This window comes from Halichoerus grypus, chromosome 13 (assembly GCF_964656455.1).
Source record: "Halichoerus grypus chromosome 13, mHalGry1.hap1.1, whole genome shotgun sequence".
Taxonomy (NCBI): Eukaryota; Metazoa; Chordata; class Mammalia; order Carnivora; family Phocidae; genus Halichoerus; species Halichoerus grypus.
Window position 1 is genome coordinate 65184620 of NC_135724.1, and position 22748 is coordinate 65207367.

Consider the following 22748-nt stretch of genomic DNA (forward strand, 5'->3'; position numbering starts at 1 on the left):
CTTTTCTAAGTAACAAAAGGAATATTATAACTTTTATTTTGTGCTTGCACCTAACCTATTTTGATAGGAAGACTATTTGAGAGGTAACTTAAAAAGATCTTAAAAAGCAAGTGACCAGCGTTTTGAACCAATTTCAATTTAAATGTCAATTGCGGGGGCACCTGGGTGGCTCAGTCGTTAAGCGTCTGCCTTCGGCTCAGGTCACGATCCCAGGGTCCTGGGATCGAGCCCCGCATCGGGCTCCCTGCTCGGCAGGAAGCCTGCTTCTCCCTCTCCCACTCCCCCTGCTGGTGTTCCCTCTCTTGCTGTGTCTTTGTCAAATAAATAAAAAAAAAATGTCAATTGCGAGTTATAAAAAAGTGAGAGTAAACCCTTTAAGGAAACATTATCTGAAGCAGAGCTGTCCTAAGATAATGCACACAAACCAACATAGTCTATTTAATAAAAATATTTAATGCTGCCAAAAAGTATAAAAATACAGTAGGAATGGCAGTACAATACAAAGTAGTATCTCCTAATTTATTTCTTTTACATCTTTCTACATTTCATACATGTATTAAAAAACTTAACAATACATCAAATTAGAGAGTTCTGCAAATTCTTCTGCTGGTGGTGCTCTTCGTTCCCTGGATGTAAAGTTTACTTTGTAAACAGACAAATGTGAGGCAACCTACAGGTTTATCAAGCCTCACTTTAGTTTCCGGAGTGGGCTTCAGGTCTTGCTTTGCACATCAATGGTTCAAAATTTATAGCTGCAGAATATTCTCAAGTCATGAATATTTAGGTGTCTGTCAATCTTGGCCTAAAACATAAAATAAGAAGTCATCTATTCGATTCATATTTACCAAACACACAGACGAACACAGATACACACAAACATAAAAGGACTAACAATGAACTAAAAAGGCAACTAAAAAACATCCCAACATGTCACATTCAACCACACTAAATGCTTCACTGTTATCTTGGTAAATCTGCTTATGTGCTCAATTTTCAAACAGAATTGGTGGTGTGAGGTAGACTCATGTTAAAGCACCATAACTCATATAGCTTTTTCAAGAATTACTAACTATGAATTTCTCAGGTCATCCTGTATTACTTAAGAAATGACCTCCATGTGAGATACTGACAGACAGACAGGTTTAAAAAAAATGTACCCACAACAGTTTTGCAAGATTATATGGTATGTGCTAGACTTACCAATACTTTGGAATTCAATGCAAAAGTCTAATCCAATTTGGACCTCCACTGTATCATACTGCTAAAAATATTAGGAATGTAATGTTTGAACATAAAGTTGGCTTAAATCTTTAAGTCACGGCCTGTTAGCAGCATGCTTTTTTTGTCCTGAAGGATAATACTACTGATTATAGCAACAGAGAACCAAAGTGACATGATTTAAGTTATTATCAATATAAAAAAAAACCACAGACATAAAATAATTGACCGATTTATTGTATTTTAATGTCAAAAAGTAAAGATTAATGAGAACTTAAGCAACAGACAGATGAAATAGCTATTGTAAGGGCAGTTTTTGATAGTATTTCACAATATTTGCAAATAACTGAACTTTTGAGAGGGTATTTCTTTTCTTCCCGACTTCCCTCACTATGACAAAAAAAACCTCAAATCTAAATACTTGTCATTATTGTCTCCACATAGATAGGAATATAAACCACGTCCACACATTTTCCCAAAACGTTTAGTCAAAAACCCTCAAAATACTGTAAACTGGGCTTCTTCCTGACTACTGACTCTTCCTACTGAAGAATAACAATACCAAGCACCTGGTGTTCTGAATAGCCCTATTCCTTTATTGTCCAGCACTGACACAGAAATGTCAAGTCATCAAGAAAACATTCTCATTAGATGTCTGTGAGTCACAAAACCTACCACAGGTGCTTACTGCAGGGTCCTACTGAACCCTATACCATAGTGGATGGAAGTAAGGAAAGGTACTTCTTACTGACTCAGATTGCTGCAAAATATCTATTTCCCACACATTCAGAAAATCTGCTCATCAGAACAAAGTACCTCAATCTAATCAATCAAGGTGAATGAAATAATGGTGTGGTTTAGAGAATATTCTGATGTTCCAGTATTTCTCTGGTTTGGTGGCAGTTCAAACTGTTCTCACAAATTTTTTTGGAGGTAAAAACTTTGATTTGCTTCACTTAAAAAATAAAAAGAGCATTACTTTGGATTTTAACAGGTAAAAGTAGTTGTCTAATTTTTTCCATTTAGACAGTCCATACAAAACAGAGTCCATGTTTCATAATGGAAGCAGCATGAGGTTTGGAGTTACTGGAATTCTACAGACAGGAGTCTGAATTTCAGTTGTCATGTACTAGCTGTGCAATCATGGGGAAGTTACTTATTCTCTGACTTGGTTTTCTTATCTTAAAATAGGGTAAGATATCTAGAAGAGGTGTTAAGCAGATTATATTTAGATTATGTATTAAGCTGCCTGGCAGAACTGCATGTGTCCAACATACACTGTTTACCCCAGCACAGTGTTAGAGATTCACTTATCAAGGATAAACTATTGTGTGTAACAATAACTAAAAGAACCTGACAGCATTTTTAAAAATTCACTTTTTTTTTTTGTAAATATTATTCTGGGGGATAAGAAAATAAAATCACTGGGAGTGTTAACTGTTTTTAAAGAATGTATTTATTTGCAAGACTGAAGACAAATGGGCTTTATTTTAGGAAAAAATATTCACTTGAATCATTTGTTCAACAAGTCAAAATAAAATGGGTTCAAAGACTAAAGTGGAATAATTAGCCATGCTTGCTGCTTTCTCTGGAGAAAGCAGCCTGCACATACTGCCCACTGCCCTTATTCTGGAACAGGGCCAGGTTTACAGACAGAGAATGATTTTCCCAAGCTGGCTCCATACCTGAAGTAATAGAAAGTCAAACTGCATCCAAAGTATTCTTTGCCACCAGATATTCACACTATTTTTTTTTTTTTTACTGAAAAGAATCACAAAACCTTCTGTAAGGTGAGCAAAGCATTGCCTTATAGAGAAAACAAACTTACCTAGTTTCCCTCTCCTGAATTCACCAAACTCAAAATAACTTGTTTTTTCGACAAAATCTATGTCAAATTAGAGCAACAATAAAGAATTGATGCTTTTCTTTAAAAAATGGTCTCCATAAAGAAAAAGAATTCCCATGCAATTCTCCTTATAGCTCCCCAAATACACTATGTAATGAAAAACCAGATTAGTACTGGACTCCATAAGTAAGGTCGCCTCTATATCCTGTAATTTCCATATTCTACTGTACATTATAAAACCAAAACAGAAAGAGTTCAAAAGACTGAACTTTTCATTCTCCCAGTGGACTTTCACAGAGATGGTCAGAGCTCTTTAAAACTTTTTGTCAGGTTGTCACCGATAAAGACAAAGCCTTTCAACCCAAGTAAAAGCTTCTCGTCTGATACACTGCTTCCACTTAGCAATGCTCTGTGATGGAATAAATGACAGTGAGGAAAAAATTCTCCCCAAAGAAGTTTCCAGAATTTAGTAGCCAAAGGAGATAACCATTTCTCTGAAGAGCACCTGTGCAGAATTGGCTGTTCTTGGAGCAATCTGAATGTGGTAAATATTGAGAAAATTCCTGTGGGTAAGGGAAAAATGAGATGGCCAAACTCACACCACTTTCCTAGAAGTCTTCTTTCAAACACTACCCAAGAAAGTGAGGTAGCTTAAAATTCCTAAATTACATTGTCAAATCTGGATGAACAACGAAATGGCTGTATTATGGTGAGTACACGGAATACAGCCTCAGGTGTGCAGTCTCCGGGCTGGGGATTCCTGGGCAGGGCAGGTGCTGTGTGGCTTACACAACCCGAGTGTCTTCCCACGAAGGCATGTCATCACTTATACGTAACATATCCAATGGAACGAGAGACAACTGGAAGTTCTAAAAGAGTCATTCGCTCTTGTAGGGGCTGTTGGTGATATTGTCCTATAAATACTGCTTTGAAAATAAATGTAAGAGAAAAATGGAATCAAATCCAAACAAATGAACTAGGGAAAAAGATCAAAGAAACACGTCAACTCCAGAATAAACCATCCAGGGAATGACCAAGACCTGCATATTAAGTCAGGAGAACTTAGTTTTGTCATGTGGAAGAATATTACCTTCCAAATTTTATTTGTAAGATTTTGTGCCCCTATCCTCTAAGTAAGTCAAGGCCAAATTAAAGGTTTCTTAAAGTAAGAGAGATTTAATTAGCTACTGAGGTAGAAATAAGAACACAGAGCAAACGCACTTAGCTTCAGGCCAGGATCACTGCACCAAGTCTGACCTCAGCTTCCCCCACCCTGGGGTGCAGCAGACTTGGAGACTCACACCCTTGCTCCTTACTCTCCACCCCCCTAACAAACCCACGTGCACCCCTGGACAAAAAAATAAAATGATGCTGACAGAAGGTGTGATTCCTAGACTTCTGCCTGAACGCAGGAAGAAGTGGATGATATACATAATGGCATTAGGCTTATAATAGACTACATTAAAATAAAACCTCTGTAAATTTTGTGTCTGAAAGTCAAAATTAAGGCAGACTAGCTTTTAAAATCTGTACAATAACCGGGCAGGCACTTTGGAGATGCAGGTACTTGTTGAAATAGAGTACACAAAGGTTAATGACAGTATTTCTAATATAATCAGGTTCTGGCCTGTGTCTATTTACACAGAATCTAGTCGGATGTATGTTTCTAAGAGGGAAATGACTTGCAGAGGGTAAGTCTTTCTTTGAGAATAATCTAATTCTAAAATATATTACATACAGGAGACTTTTCAATGATAGCAGCATAAAACAATGTAGAAATGTCCAGTCTCAGGCTGATTATGGCTTAATAATAACAACACCTACCTCAAAAGCTTGTTGTAAGGATTAAATAGGATAATCTATGAAAATGCTTATTAGCACAGCGCCTGGCACATAGTAAATGATCAATAAATGGTAGCAACCACCACTCTGAATTGACACTGAAAGCAAAGGACTTGATATAAAAAGTAGAGGACTGCTCCGTATCATAAACTACTTTTCAAACCAATACATATTTTTTTGATTCATACCATTAATTCTAGTTTATTTAAAATGAAGGGGACAAGCACAAGTATACATAAAATTAAGAGTTACAGTTCCTTCTTATGACATACCTGTTAAGCAGAGCTATTAAAAAAAAAAAAACACTTTATTTCCTTTCTCTTGTTCATTTCTTGGTAGAAATATTAATACACAGTCAGTATTAATTTGAAGATAGAATAGGAAAAGGACAGAGCACATATATAAAATACCCCTGAACATGAGGAATGGTCTTTATATTGTTCTAAAATTCTCTATACACTTTTACAGATTACTTTTTTTTTAACTTGTAAGAATTCAAGAAAAGGTATTATTTTTATTTTATATATGGATAAACTGAAAAATGGAGAATCACATTTGTACATGTTATATATATGCAAGCATAGATAAAAACTGCTAATAAATAGCACAGCATAAAATACTTAGCTAAACTTGGAGACAAATACACAACCAGCTGGTATAGCCAGAGAAGATGGCATTAAATCAAAGACTGCTGTTAGTTTATCAGCAGAGACAGAGATGAACACGAATACACTATATATTAATATAAATACCTTTTCTTAATAAAGCCTCTGGCTTTTTAAAAAATCTTTTCTTCCTTAACCTATTCAAAAAATAATACTACCTCATTAACATCAAACTACACAACTGACTTTTAAAATCTGTTATGTTTAGAAAATATTAGGAAGACCTAAGGATACACAAATTTTGTAAAATATAGAATCTATTGTGGATTGCTAACTCTGTCCTCTGGCTGTTACCTGAGAAGGCAGGAGCCCTTGTCTGTGTCCTTCCCTCTGACTAGCACACCTCATTTAATAAAGGCTCAGGATGATGACCCTGGGCCCACAGCACATTGCCATGTATTTTTAATAATTAGTAATATGGAACCCACCAAAAATACTATTACTGGTAAAAACTTAACACACTATCCTTCAGGATCTGTTTGAAAGGAGGAAAGATGAGTAACCCTTGCAGAAGTTTATCAACAAATGTTTACTTTACTGAATGTAACTGTTAAGATATATTACAACAAACACCACTTGAAGGACAGAAAGCAGACAAAAAGCAAAGCTAAAATCCTGAATCCAGTGAAGCACATTCACCCTGCAAAGGGGCAATGTGCATCATTAACCAGCATTTGTTTCCTGTAAGAAGTCTTTAGCTTTTTGTTTAAGGCAAGGCTATCTTCAATTGGAAATTTAGTATGATCTATCCATATTTGACTTGCAGAGTAATATACTGTGTTTTAGCAAATATAAACCAAAGCAAATTAGAAAGGTTTGAAACCAATTAAGACGGGTCCTGGTACCTGAACACAGGTTTAATGCAGACAGACATTGGGGGGAAAAAAAAAGTCCCTCTTACCTCCTCTCCATTTAAAGGTTACAGGACACAGTAATACTGAATTAGGACACAGGCACAAGTTACGCAAATCTGATTTAATACGTAGTACCACCTACATCCTGCTTTCAGACTTTCCGCATAATTTAACACATTCAAGAAGGCTACTCAAATCAATTCAAAATACCTATCTATACAAATGGTTTTCAAACTGTTCTTAAAAATTGTAACTGTCCCCTTCAAATAATTACACCTCATACACAAATCATACGTAGTATATAAAGTAGATAAAGCAGAGATGGTCTGGTTGAAAGTAAAGACTGGTAGCTTGGAATCCTTCCAACCACCTCTCAGAGACCCCTCAGAAATCCAATGAGCATAGCCTGAAAACCACTGAAATAAGGTGATTTTATTCTATCAGCAATTAAATTTATAACAACTACTTAAAGTTTAAGTTAAATAAGTCAAACACTGAATGGAATGTTGGGATCTGAAGAAGAACTGCACTCAAATGAGAAATTAAGTTCATCAAACAATATGTTTTAAAAATACCCATTAAGAAGTTAAAGGGACAAGGTCAGGTTTGTACATCATCATACTATTTATTGAAGTAGAAAGAACTTGAAAAAATTTTACTTCAAAACTTCAGTCTAGTAAACTGAAATCATGGATAATAAAATGCTGCTCCTTATTTTTATTTCCTAAGTCACCATTTACCCCAATTATAAATTAGGGTAATTACATTGAAATTTTCATGAAAATTAAACAGTATTCATCATGGGCTTTACAGAAACCAATTTCTTTACACAAAGTCTTGACCAAATGTTACCTGACTATGCCAGTAAGGAGAATTTTCCTTCAAAGATATTTTTAGGGAAAATTTTTGTTTCTTTGTTTTTTTTCTTTTTAAAATTGGGAAAACTGTAAAACATAAAAGAAATGCAAATATATAGTAAAAATTGCTTATTCAGAGTTAGTTCTAACTGCTCGTACCAAACTTCTCTTTAGGAAAATGTATTCAGTACAATTGAATCAACACACAATTTATTTTTTTATGGTAACAGGTTTTTCAAATTGAGTTTTTAAAAAGTACATTTAACTACAAAAGTAAGATTAAATAGATACTTATAAAATATATTTACCCTGAAATGGCTAAGAATATAAAATGTCAATGCCCATGTCAACAGTACATTATACATTACACGCATTATTTAAAGGTCATTTTCTTTCCAGTAATAACGTAGATAAAACCACAATATTTATTGCTGTATCAAGTGCAGGTTAAAATCCAGTTGGCCTCCAAAACCAATCCTTATGGTAAAGGACTTCTCAATCTGGTCAGGTGAAATAGTACGCTTAACATGTATGAATACAGTTGCAAAATGTACCAGTTTTCAACAAGCATTCAAGTTTTTATTTCAGATAGCTGTTTACAGTTTGGGGACAGCGCCCTGAGATGTTGGGCTGGGGACTGAATATATCACTTATCTGGTTGGTGTCTATTCTACCGCACTTTCTGGGGTGCGAGGAATTTGCTAACAAACCCTGCGACTAACGCAACACTGTCAGCTCCTAGACCAGCAGCTTGCTGGGCAGAACTGTTTACTTATAGGACATTCTGCTGAAACAACAGTGTCCAGCCAACAAAAGCACCCACCAAAATGAATGACACAAACCCCATCTTAGCGAGAATAGGTTGCCAATATAACCACCTTTTCCTTTTTCGTTCAGTCTCATTTAGCCTCTGTTTCATCTGCTGCACCTTCTGAGCCGTGTTAGCTTTTCTGTCCTCTCTAATTCGTTTCCGTAGAACGCTAGGAAAAAATAAAAACAAATAAAACAAAGTGCATGGCAGGACTTATTACTCTAATACAGAGGACCGAAGCCCAAATACCCACTCCCCAAGCCCCATATTTTTAAACTCATTAAAACACTGGAATAGGGGCGCCTGGGTGGCTCAGTCGTTAAGCGTCTGCCTTCGGCTCAGGTCATGATCCCAGGGTCCTGGGATCGAGCCCCGCATCGGGCTCCCTGCTCCGCGGGAAGCCTGCTTCTCCCTCTCCCACTCCCCCTGCTTGTGTTCCCTCTCTCGCTGTGTCTCTCTCTGTCAAATAAATAAATAAAATCTTTAAAAAAAAAAAAAAAAAACACTGGAATAAAAAAAGAGGGGGACTTTCAATATTCTAAGTGGTCTAGAGATGTACTCTGATAATTCAGCAACAATTTCTGGTACAATATTCTATTAATAAATACTTTTAGCAGGACCTGAAAATAAGCATGGTGCTTTCTTTGTTGAAATGGGAGCTGGTGGCTGTCAGCTTTCTTTCTTGCTAACCAGCTGGAAGAGGTGGGGGACACGAGTCCCTGGCGTCCGAGCCCCTTTCATGTTTACACATGATTTTTCACAAAGGCCACTGGTAAAAGCTATCTACTTAATACTTCCGTAAAGATTCTATCGTGGGATGCCTATTGCTCTGTTTGTCCACGCTTATTTCTATCTTCCATTTTCCTATTCAATACAGAATGTTTGTTCCAGCGGAAGCTCTCCGACTCCCAAGACGCATGGTCCTAGGACACTGTAAAGAAGAATGGCCAGTGATGATGACATGTACACTATTTCTTCCCTTTAAAAAAATTTCACAAAATCCATTACTCTTTTCACTTATTGCCTGTATTACAGCAAAAACCTAACTTTTGCCTCTGAATTAAACATTATCACCATAGCAATTTTTCTAAAGTATAGTTCTCTGGTTTTGTAGCTTGATCAAAAATCTTGAATGCCTTTTCAGTATACTACACATTAAGAGCCAACTTTTCTGCCAGCCAAAATGTTTAACCTGAATCTAGTAATGAGAAACCATCAGAGGAAAGGCAACTGGTATAGCGGCTGCAAAAATGTCAAGGTCAAGGCAAGGAAAAAAAAGAAAGTGGTGAACAATTTCAGATTAACGGAGACTAAAGAATCACATCAACTAAATACGATGCACGATCCTTGATTAGACCTTGGATTATTTCTTTAAATAACTAAAGAGACTGGGATCATGAAAATATTCTGAAATTAGATTATGGTGATGGCTTCACAACTCTGTAAATATACTAAATCCACTGGAGTGTATGCTTTAAATGTGTGAACCTTATAGTACATAAATTATATCTCAAAGTTATTTTTTTAAAAAGCTATAAGGTAGACTTGTTATACAACCAAAGAAATTCGAACACAAACTATATATTAGGTAATTTTATCAATGTTCAACTTCTTTGGACTACTGGAACCTTCAGACACTGCTGGTGGGAATATACAACGATGCAGCTGCTATGTGAAACTGGCAGGTCCTCAAAATGTGAAATTAGGGTTCCCTTACGTCCCAGCAACTGCACTCCTAGGTATATACTCAAGAGAACTGAAAACACATGTTCACACAAACACTATCCAGTGTTCGCCTACTGTGCACAACTTTGTTCTTGCCCAAATGGTTTTTTGCTATTCTCCAAATTTGTTCCCCTCTAAACTAGAAATCTCTCTGGTCCTCTCATTTCAATTGTTCTTCAATTTCTCCCTCTACTCAACCCCTAGAGCCCCTCTGTTCTTACCTTATAGCATTTAATTTACAGTAAATAATTTATGTTGCTAATTTGGGTTCTTATTTTACCCCCTAAATATATTTGCAACTCAGGGACTTTATTTTGCCTATCTCTGTGTGCCCTATGATTTCCAATGTCTTCTTCACTTTATCTATCATATACCCAGGTATCTTTGACTGTCTGAATTCTCTGAATATTTGCTATAATGACTTGCAAAAATTATTACTCAGAATTCACTTTTTGAATTTAAAAATCACTATTAACAAATACATGTGTACCCATCAGTGAAAAAAATTTAAGTTGTATTCAAGTGCAGGCAAAACATATATAAAATATGTAAAAGAATACAGAGCTCCCATCCAAGGGCCCAGCCTTCCACGGGTCCTTGTATTTGCTTCTGTCAGGAGCCTGAAGCCATCAAACAACCAGGTTCCAATTTAGATGGAATCTTTAACAGATTATTTCATTTAAAATTTTCACTGCAATATAGAAGATAATTACAATTTTTATTCAGTGTAGATATTTACCATGTAAACCCAATATGAGCATACCGAGTGTTATGTGATTATGTAATTAGTGCTTTAACTATTACATAGCAGTTTAAGAGGATTTTTTAAAGAGGATTTTTATATTTAGAGAAACTGGTTATGGTTTTGGTTGGGCTGAGAACACAATTTTTCCCATTTAAAATCATTAATGGAAAAAAAATAAAAAATAAATAAAATCATGCAGGGAATAGAGGTTCTTGCTTTCCAAAAACGTACTGTACAGATGTTTTCAGGAATGGAAAGAAAACAAGTACCAAGAGATGTCATTACTTAGTTTAAGAATGCAATTCCAAAGAAATAAAAACTATTCTCAATTTGTGATACAACAGAATCTTTTTTTACCTAGCTGGGCCTAAAGAAATTACGTCCATGTAATCAAAAGCCACAAACAGGCAGGGAAGGACTCCTGTGGACCCCTGCCTACGGAAGACCACATGGAAGTCCTCCCCGTGGCACACACAGCAGGCTACAGCCGATACACGTTTCAACACGCATACCTCACACTACGCAAACACACAGGAGGAGGAGCCAAATGACCTGACTTCTCATTTATCCAAACTGTTCTCCACTCAGGGATCTGGGTTTAAGGACTGCACTACAATTGAGGACACTGGCTTTTAAACTTTGATGGTAAACCTTAACAGCAAGAAATGTCTTACCATCACAACAAAGTAACTGCACACACAGACACGTTTGTACATGTACACAAAGTATATGTCAATACACAGAATTTATATATTATGTATACATATATAAAAATGTTAAAATAGTTATTATCTGTGATACTCTGATCTATTTTTTCTCTAAACTCTAATTTCTATTTTATTGTACTCTATTATTTTTAAAATGCTTTTTTTTATAACTTACTAAATTGATTTCATGACTGAGAATGTGACCAAAATGAAAAAACTGACTTGAAGGATATTTAATAATGAAAGAAAATAAAGTATTGTGTCCTACTCCCTTGAAGCTGAAATTCTTTCAATAAAATTTTGATTTATTTTATTAGCCTCCCTAATGCAAAGCTATTGATCAGTATTAAAATTAGGACTGAAAAATATACTTTTTCACACAGCAATCTTTATTTTATGCTCTTTTACTTTTCTACAACCTGCTCCCTTAATTAGTTCTCTCTGCTTACAATCCTTACTTTCCTATTGGGGCTTTGCCTCCGCTTTCAAGCATGATCTGCTCTCCTCTCTCCTTGGGGGTGGGCTGGGGGGGCCCCAATAAAACCACCTCTGCAATCACACTCTGTAACTTGAGGGTTTTCCTCATCTCCTTGAAACTGAAATTTGGACAATGAGTGGTTGACCTTGTTGGGTCTGTGTCCTTAAAGATTAAAACTCAACACCTCTGAAATACTAAGGACACCAATTCAATAATCAAGCCTATTTTCCATTTAATTATGCACATGGTAGTAGCCAAAACTACAAGAACATTAGGAACCTGAGAATCTCATTACTGAAAAAGATAAGGTAATTTAAAACATGATTTCTTGATTTCAAAGTATTATATTTAAGGTGAAAGAAGGAATAAGCAAATTAATGCTTTAACTTGTAGTCTCAAACCCCTGGAGCCATAAATAAGGAGTAACACTGCTAAGTCATAATAAACTCTTCAGTATAAATACATAATAACACATAAACTATGTATTTATTGCAATGTTACCTTTCTTTTTTTTTTTTTAAGATTTTATTTATTTGTCAGAGAGTGAGAGAGAGAGAGAGAGAGAGAGAGCACACAAGCAGGGGTAGAAGCAGGCTCCCCGCTGAGCAGGGAGCCTCATGCGGGGCTTGATCCCAGGACCCCGGGATCATGACCTGAGCCAAAGGCAAATGCTCAACCGACTGAGCCACCCAGGCAATTTTTATATTGGGGAAATACAGAAGTGAAGTTACTATAATACACAGGAGACCTCAACGATTTTCTTGGTGCCCCAACATCCCAGTGTAACAAATAGGACTAAAACATAAAATGTGCCATTTAAATAAAAAGCGTATTTGACAAAAAGAGAGAAAACATCACTGAGACGTGCTGAAGAGGGGACTTGAACACGCTCATTCACTCACACCTCAGGATACCAGCTTCCTAATGGATGGGAGATAACTAGAGCCTTAGAAATGTAAATGTTTTAATTTAAAAACTTAAAACGTTTATACTTTCATATAGATTCAAAACTCGAAGTATAAAACGTATTTTGTGTAATTTTTTTGAATTTTTTGAAAAAGACTTCTTCCCTTCCAATAATGTAATTAAATTTAAATATTCATTTAAATATTTTATAATTTCATTAAAGGCACATTATCCATTACATTACTATAGCATGAACACTAATACTTGTACAAATGGCAGGTATTCATACCACTTATTTTCTGTATCGTATTATACGTTTTAGCATCTAATTATATTAACTTTACCACTCAAATTAGTATTGAGTTAAACCATTTTCCAACTGGTTTCTGTCTGTAAGTACTGGCTTCTTAATAGGGCTGAAAGCTCTTTGAGATCAATGATCATATAATCATATAATACTTCATCATATAATACTTCAATACCCTTAGATAATAAATGAATAGCTACATTAATTCAATAAACAAAAGGCCTATATTAGTTCATATCCACTGAACTTATTAAAATAAAAAAGTCTCATCTTTTCAAGCATGTAATTGCCATAAGCTTACCTTTCGCTGTTCTCTTCCGTAGTATCCTGCATTTTAGAGGATAGTCCTGTATATCTGTCACCTGTCAGTTTTTCTTCTTCTAGGCCTATCCTATTACCATTGTATTTTTCAGTCATTATTTTGGTTGGTGAATGATCAAAAGCAGGGCATAAGTCTTCCTTAGAAAGTTCTTTCCACCGTTTCTAAGTAGGGAAGAGAAGTGAAAAACAAATGCAAACACTAAAATTTTACTTTTCTTTAAATAAAAAGGATATACAAATTGAAATTATATATTCAACTTTAAGAGAACCCTGTGATGCTAACAGAAGAATGAAAAAGGTATTTTACAAAACCTCTTCTAGATGTGCCTATTTTAAGCTTAAAATTTATTTTATTTTTATTTTTAAGATTTTATTTATTTGACAGAGAGAGAGAGAGAGAATGCGCACGTGCACCTAAGCAGGGGGAGTGGCAGGCAGGGGAGAGGGAGAAGCAGGCTTCCCGCGGAGCAGGGAGCCCTTAGCGGGCAGATCCCAGGACCCTGGGATCATGACCTGAGCCAAAGGCACACTTGCTTAACCGACTGAGCCGCCCAGGCGCCCCATGGTTCCATTTTTAAAAAGGTATTTGTAGAACAGTAGTTAAGATTAAGCTTAAAATTTAAAAACAAAGTATTTAATATGTATGTACATCTCTAGGCAGTTGAATACAATAATCTTAATGAAATTAAAGTGGACTTTAACCTATTGAGACAAAGTATACTAGGACCTCACCAGAATATTAGTCATAATAAATGAGATTTTAGCCAGAGCCAGATTCTGCTGGACTCCTAACCCACAGGTATGTTAACACTGGAAACAGTGACCAAGATGGCACTTGAATGTGATCTGTTGTTCCTCTGTTAGACCAGATTGGTCTAACAGAGGGACAACAGTGAGATCTCCAGGCAGGTCTCTCTGATGCCAGAGGACCTTACTTTGTTTTTTTCCTACCAGCTATGCTAGCAGCTCCAGGTAAGCTAGCCCACCACCAGGTTAGAAAAAACTCTGCTAGCATGCCTAGACTTCAGGAGGCAGGATTTAGACCAAGACGAAGAGAAATTCCATTTCCTTCCTCTAGGAAACAGGCTGTCATCACCTACCTTGAGAGCCTATTGTGATTAATGACATAACAAGCCTAGCATCATATCTGGCAAATGTTAGATTCCTTTGCCCTCACTGCCACCATCCCTAGGGAGAGAGGAAGAGGTGCAAAGTGTATCTGAGCCCCTGGAAGATGAAGGCAGTGACAAAGTGCTAGCCAGAGAGGGAGAAGGCAAGTATAACCTCAACATGAGGGACCTCTAGCTCCTCAATTCTTCAAGAGCTGCAAACACAACCATCCATCTCCCAGCCAATAACAAGAGTAGGAAAGGTGGCAGTGAGAGCCAATGGTTTTGATTATCCACACTGGTGCAAAATGACCTGGTACGGACAGGGGTTACCCTCTTTGAAGATCATACCACAGAAGCAAGGAGTCTAGAACCTAATGAATAAGAGGCTCTATAACTTATTGCCTGAGGATTGTAATGATTTTGAACACAAATGTAACCCTGCAATTTACACTTGTCTGGAACTTAATGAAACACTCTTTCCCTGGAGTTGCTTTGGTACAAAATGGCATTGTTAAAAACAATGCTTGTATATTACTAAAAAAAAAAAAATCTTTGGAAAATTCATTGATACACTGATAAATTAGTTTCTAACTTATTTCATTATCCTACAACAGAGGAATTAAAAAAGAAAAAGGTATTTTACCACACTCCTCCTTTCCCATATATAGCTATTTTACTAAGATGCGTAATTAATGCATCTTTTTTTTATAGTAGTTGATTCACAAAAAAATTCAGAGAATGCAAAATTCTGTAATTTGCTACATTTGGAGGACAGTGAGTAGGACAGTTTGATCAATCTGACTAGAAGATGAAGAACATGTAGAGCTTGACTCTGAGAGATGAAGCCAGAAAGGAAGTGGACCTCAAGGAAAGAAGTCTCTGAACTTATTTTAAGAAACAATCGGATGGAACCCACTTCTCCTGAGCAAGGACCTAAGAGGATGCAAACCATATCCAGAAAGAGTATTTTGTCAATACTTGAGAAAATGCTATAATGGAACATAAGAGTAAGATGTTTTCACTTTAGAGGACTACATCAGTTTTCTTTCTTCCCGTTCAACATTTTTGTTACTCAGTCCAGACAGCATTTTGTACATTGAAGATGTACGTGGGGAAACTTCTCAAGTGCTTACGATACCCACACTGACCTAATGCTTCAGCTGCACCAGCTCTTAATCCTCAGAAGAACCTCAGGAGGCAGGTGCTACTACTGTTATCATCATCATCCCCCTTCTACAGAACAGAAGCAACTCGCCCAGGCTATGCAGCTAATTAACAAAAGGGCCAAAATTTTAATGCTATAATCCCTCATGATTATTTGTATCTCTGAAAAGTTCATCAATTTCAGATACCAGATAGTTTAAGAAAGTACCCAATAAAAACTGTTAAATTGTCTCCGGAATTTAGGTTTGATTTTTTTTTAATTTTGATTCTTCCCTGGGGACCTAGTTATAACAACTTGGCCTTATACTTGGACAGAACTCAACAATGTCAATAAACAAAAGACAATGACAAAAATCACATCTTACTGGACCACTTCCCAGAATATGCAACAAATTCGGAATCTGTCAACAAGAAAAGGACTCAGCAAAAGGGGTAAGGGAGTGGAGGAAAAGGAGATATTTAATGCTAGTGAATTAAAAAAAAAAAAAAAGGCAGTGTCATTTTGCCACGTGTCTGGGCAGCAAACTCACTCAACTTTGCCTTCCCTGTAACCTGCAAGTAAACAGGCAAAGTCGCCTGCCTTGGCTTGTCACTGCTGACTGGGGAAGCCAAGGAATCAATACCACACTCAGCTACAACTTCATTCAAGCTCTCATCTGCAAGCCTGGAGTACAGCCATCTGGACTGAGAGTTTACCTTCCTAAATCTACACTCGTGCTGAACCACACTCCGCACGTCGCACGCTGCTACGAGCCCTGCCCTGCACACCACCTGCAGCCTCATCCATTTCTCACTGAAGAAAGTCCCTCGGAGGAGCACTTTCAGTGATGTCATTAAACTTGAAACCCACTGTAATTACTCTATTAGTAGTGTCAAATTCCCAGGTAGAGATCTTACATCAGTTCTGAATTGCCAATCTAGATATGCTACTCTGTGAGGTTTTCTGTCATCCCGGGTACTGGGATGTGCCGTAAGTGATAATACCAGTAACTGTAACATCTTTTTATGCCCAATCTTGTGCCAAGAAAGATGTGAGGTAAATGATATATTCTCAGAGACAACGAGAAATTACCTGTATTTATCTAGGTAGGTCAAGACCATTGGAAATTTCCAAAACTAAATACACGCTGTATGATTATAAACACATACATGTATTTACTGATTTCAGAAACAATCGCTTTAGATGTATTAACAGCTCTCCTTTATCCTGACAGGTTCTAAATCACTTTATATCTCTATATTTCAGAGATCTTCACAGGAAATTAACATAAAACTATCCAATAATGAAAATACCACTCACATAATATAAATCCAAATTAAGACTGAAGGTGAAGACAGATGTCCCCTTTAGCAAAAAGTACCAGAAACAAAGAAATACGGCTCGGGTGCTGCTGACCAGACCGTTCTCTGAAGATACACAGGTTCAGGAAGCGTGGTATCACCCTCCCACACCCCTGGCCACAGTGCTCACACCAGAAAGAAGCTTCCTTCTTTCTTCTTACAAATAGTAACTTTTCCCAAAATTCCTCGATAAAGAGGAGGAGGTAGACATATGGAGAGAAAGAAGAGTCTTTTCATAAATTGGCTATCCTATCCTTGTATGTCAAAAGAGATACTTTTATGGGTCAGTTATATTCATGCAGTTTGAGGTTTCTACATTAACTTTAGATCTTATGATTTAGGATTTCAGAGAACTTTACTTCTCTTAGATTTTTATTTTAAGCTAAGGTTCTAGAACAGTACTGTCCAGTGACATATAATGGGAACCACATATACAATTTTCAAATGTCTAGTAGTGTTTAAAAAAAAAAAAAGATGAATTTTAACAATATCTTTTATTTAACTCAATATAAAAAATATTGTCATTTGAACATATAATACTTTAAAAATTATTGAGATATTTTATACTTTATCCCCCTGTATTGAATCTTCGAAATCTGGTGTGTATTTTATACTTCAAGCAGATCTCGATTCAGAATAGCCTAATTTCAATTACTCAATTACATGTATGGTTAATGGCTACAGTATTGGATAGCAAAGTTCCAGGCAGAGAAAACTACCTATGTAAAATAAACAAATCCATATATTTACTCATTAATTATCTTTATAATAAAAAAAAAAGTACAGCACCACATAAATTATAGGAACCCTTAGACCATTTCTGTGGAAACCGACTCCTCCAAACAGGTAACAGGCTTTTCTGATCCTGAGTACCTGAAAAACACAGAGACATTTCCAACGTCCTACCTGAAGAAGGGACAGAGAATGCCTTGGGTTTGCATGGAGTGCTGGATGAAGCTACATGGAAACTCTGATGGCTATAACCTACCAGATAAACGGAGACAGAAAAAAACTCTCCCAAGCCACAAACTATACTGCTATAATAATAATAAAGACCACAAAAAAGTATGTTCATAAAATTCATCTCTGTAGTGAAAAAGATCCTCAAAGTAAGTGAGTATATATTCTGAAACTAAGGAAACTTGAAAAAATTTTAAAGTGGAGGGAGGGATACTATCCAAAGGACAGCACACTTTTTCTACAATTAGTCCATAAGAACGTCCAGGAAATAAGCAATAAACAACTAAGGAAGCCACAAGTGTGTGAAAAAAGTTTGGTTTAACTATTTAACTTTTTTCCAACTCCAGATTGGAGTTTTTCAACTCCAAACTGGAGAGAAGTTCACAGAGATTAAAAAAAAAAGAGAGAGAGAGAGACCTTTTCCTAATCTTAAACATTTGAGATAACTTTTACTTCTTCTGAATCACTGGTTCACTGCCAAGCAAACCCAGTGTTACCAAAGTCTGACTTCTGAAGAAGGGTCTCATGTTTTGTGGGCCTAATCGAAATACTGAGTATTTTATGGACTGATGCAATGTTTCTCTTCATTAAAGATTTATTCTGTTTCTTGGTTTGCCTATTTTTTTCCCCTTTGCTTTATTTGTTTTGTTTCTTAAATTCCACATATGAATGAAGTCATATGGTATTTGTCTTTCTCTGACTTATTTTGCTTAGCATTATACTCTCTAGCTCCATCCATCTTGTTGCAAATGGCAAGATCATAAGACTTTAAATTTTACTGATAATAGTTTGTCTTGAATAGTTACAATAATACTAAAGATCAGAACAACAGTTAGCTGAGAAACAGAATTGCTTAAGAATATTTTAATGTCTTTGAAAGTGTAACTTGTATTTAATTCCATTATCACAGATGGTCTGAGTTATAAAAGAAGGCTTATTCAGTGTATTTCTGACTTGCCTCATAATCACAGAAATTAAAGAGCCAGTATATGTGTTCATAAGAGAAATATGAAGAGTTTTGATCTACTTATGTCCAATACTATGTGACCAGATCAGACAAGAAATAGGGGTCTGTTAGTATATAACACAGATTTCTGATAATCAGTCTTTGAACTTAGTTTTTGCAAATGTGGAACAAAAATGTCTTCATGAGAGCATAGCCAGAAACCAGAGAAACAGAACTTTCTACTGGAATTTCGTATGTCTGCCATAAATACTCGAGTTGCTCACTGTTAACAAAATTAAGCATCTATTACATAAACTAAGTATTCTATAATTGCAGGTCAAGTTTTTAATGTGCTAAAATTACCAAAATTCTTTGGTTTATTTTAATGCTTAAATGCTTAAACTAACCTCCTTATATGAAAATTCCACTTTCTTTAATAAAATCTTATTCCCACTAGGGCTTTTGAGTAACAGGCAAGATTTAACATGAGGCTGAGGTATATATGAGGACGTGAGCTTAAACTTCAGAATTTTAAGATGGCCAGCTGGGTTTTCCACATGAATGTCAATATGCTTTTTGGAAGGAAGGGAGAAAACAAGTGCTTCAATGGAGTGCAGCAGTTATTTGATGCTAATCATATATAATACACAGGTATTATTTCCCTAAAAAAGTTTACCTGTATATTTGAATCTCCCTTTATAAATTTTCCTCCTTCTATTATAGTCATATATGAAAATCTGAGTTGATCTGGTGTCTGAATAAGTCCCATTCGATATTTCCTCATATTCAGTAACAGCTGTTTAATGTTAATATCATCTCCTTTTTCCATCTGCAAGAAAGGTAAAAATTATTCAAGCCTTTTGTTGTTAGAGTCCAGGAAAGAGAAGCAATATAGGATAGCTAGCTGCTAAGCATTTTGCAATGTGCAGTGTGTCTCCCCCAAGAACAAGAAGTGACCATGGCTGTTAACTCTTTCTGTACAAAACATCTACCCCAACCCACCACCTTCCGCACACCTCAACTGTTCAAGCAGTAGATGGAGGCCTTTAGCTGATACACAACTGATTCCAAACCAATCACAGTAATCTTATTTACTTTGGCCAGTATTTGTCTAAGGAAGAATTTATGACCAGTTCTGGCTTAATGTAAAGATAAATCCACTGACATTAGTGTTCTGCCTTTTTTTAAAAGGTCTTGACAGAAGTAAACTTGCCCACTGCCCTTCTGCCTTCATGTCTGTGTCCAGCAGCCATCTTTAAAGATGGTGGAGAAGAAAAACGGTAAGAGCCTAGATTCACAATGACACTGTTAAGTCACTGCACCAGCTCCGGACTATCGATCTTGTATTATAACCAGCACAACCCTCACCCCAACTGAAAAAGAAAAAAGTGGAAGTTATGTCTGGCAGGGAATAGGCACAAACACACAACCCAGTTTTTAATAGTCATTCACCATTAAGTGAATAGACAGAATTTTTTTTAAACATGTCAAAGTTCACTTTAATGTAACAATCAGTTTTAAGATTTTATTTATTTGAGAGAGAGAGAGTGAGTGAGTGTGGGGCAGAAGGGGCAGAAGGAGAGGGAGAGAATCTCAAGCAGACTCTGCACTGAGTGCATGACCTAGATCACGACCTGAGCCAAAACCAAGAGTCAGACGCCTAACTGACTGAGCCACTCGGGTGCCCCAACTCAGTTTTCCTTTAATTTTAATTTTAAATTAAGTATGCTCTATGCCTGATATGGGGCTTCAACTCATGACTCCAAGATCAAGAGTTGCACGCTCTACCGACTAAGCCATCCAGGTGCCCTGTAACAATCCAGTTTTTGACTGAAGTATATCACTTAGAGGCAGAGTAGTAAAGTAATACAGTCGGTATATTAAGACTCAACCATTCCTATACTCTAGAGATGCCCTATGCCCCAACTAAGGAAAAATGAACATTCTAAAAAGAAAAGGCACAGGCCTATATCCAGGCTGGGGCTGGAAATGGGTTGGTGAAGAAAGAATACAGCCCTTGGGGGCAGAGATCGGAATCTCAGGGGAATAATAATACTAGTATTTACTGAGTGCTTAGAAAATACCAGGGACTCTTCTAAGTGCTTTGAATGTATTAATTCACTTAATTCTTGAGGAAAATAGTATCATTACCCTTAGTTTAAATAAGGAAACTCAGGGCAAGAGAAATGTAGTGCTTGTTTGAGTTGGAAGGAATTCAATATTATATATCAATTTATATTTGAAAAACAAGGAAGGGGGAAGACCTATTATTTCTGTAAAATAAAGCTACCAGGGGGAAAAAAAAATTCTTCTTGGAGATGTCTAGAATCATCTTGGACAGAGCCCCACCACTCACAAATAAGAGGCAGTTAAAAGGGTCTAAGTGAAATTTTTTAGGTTTTTCTGAAGAAGGCAGAAGTTTAAGTTTGCAAATCACGGTTCTGGGATACAGACATTAGAGCTTACTTCTGCCAGGGGAAAACAATAAAAAATTAAACAAGACTAAAATTAGATCATAAGAAGCACTTACCAGAACAAGACAGGTATCTACTAGAGAAAAGGTGCCTGACCGCCCAATGCCTGCACTACAGTGGATCACTGCAGGCCCGTGTTCAGGATTCAAGGAACCAGACTCTCTCACTTTAAATAAGAAATTGAGAAATGAAGCTGGTGATTCAGGGACTCCAAAATCTGGCCAGGTAGTATAATGAAAGTGAGATATTGTTCTGGTTTCACCACTCTAAAAAGTGAAAATCAAGGGAAAAGTTAGTTCTAATTTCTTTTCTTTGAAAACACTACTTCAGAAAGAATATGTGTTTTGTGTTAATGCTTTTAATCCTTATGGACTTCTGTACCATGATTTTTTATTTGGTTTTTGATAATCACGCAAGTTTGGAGTTCTTCAGGAGAATCCGGAATTTATTTAATAATAGCTAACATTTCTAAAACATTATTTTGCAGGCCTGTCCTAAGCTTTTTATGTATTAACTCAACCCATACAACAATCCTAATAAAACTCCTTTTCCAGATAACAGAGGCCAAAGGTTAAGTAATTTACCCAAGGTGACACTTTGAGACACTAGCAGAGCCTGAATTTGAAGCAGCAGTCTGGGCTCTTAACCACCGACCTACACCATACATGTTGCCAATATTTTAATTCATACATCATGATGAGTGTTCCTTTTGTTTTTCCTATTTATTTATTTTTAAAATATTTTTATTTATTTTTTGACAGAGAGAGAGACAGCGAGACAGGGAACACGAGCAGGGGCAGTGGGAGAGGGAGAAGCAGGCCCCCCCTGCTGAGCAGGGAGCCCAATGCGGGGCTCGATCCCAGGACCCTGGGACCACCACCTGAACTGAAGGCAGATGCTAAACGACTGAGCCGCCCAGGCGCCCTTTTTTTTCCTATTTAAAAAAAAATCCTACCAGTATAATTTTACATTCTTTAATGGTTTCCTTTTTAAGAATGCCCAACATTTTTAGATATAATTTTTCTCATCAGATGAGTTATCTTGTAGATTCTGCTACACAGGCTCAGAGGAGCAACTCAAGAATTAATTTAAAGACACAATCTTTACATTTTTAATTGAAATTGCTCTTCTAATTGCTGCTTTTCCCCGTGGTAATAATTTCCAATCCTAAAACTGTTTATATGACTTTGCTGATGTGCTAAAATGGTTTACCAATATGCTAAATGCTTCCTGTCTCTTAAAGCCTGCCTGGCATTCACTGTCACTTCCTGGATATTCCTGATGAGCTTTATTTCTGACTAACTCATTATGAAAATGTTCCTAAGCTTTTGCCAGCTGCCTTTTGCCCCAAGAAGCACTTTGGTGCCTTCTAGTCTTCATTTTTGTAAACCGAAGCGGTAACCCTCTAACATATCTCTGCACAATTTCTCAGTTTCATTGTAGGATGTTTTTGGAGGGAGAAGCCATAC

The 22748-nt window shown here is 36.5% G+C and overlaps 1 protein-coding gene across 5 annotated transcripts in view; it reads right to left on the reverse strand.

Annotated features, from left to right (window-relative positions):
- Window positions 1-432: 432 nt before the first annotated feature.
- Window positions 433-22748, reverse strand: part of PTPN2 (protein tyrosine phosphatase non-receptor type 2) — an 85980-nt gene continuing 63664 nt past the window's right edge. For 3 of the 5 annotated variants that reach the window (XM_078060648.1, XM_036102771.2, XM_078060649.1), the window contains 4 exons: window positions 21336-21545; window positions 19482-19634; window positions 13263-13444; window positions 7377-8262 (listed from right to left, as the gene is read on the reverse strand). In XM_078060648.1, the coding sequence (XP_077916774.1) occupies window positions 8055-8262; window positions 13263-13444; window positions 19482-19634; window positions 21336-21545 (753 nt within the window). In that variant the 3' untranslated portion in view covers window positions 7377-8054. The other 2 variants (XM_036102772.2, XM_036102773.2) reach the window with 2 other exon arrangements.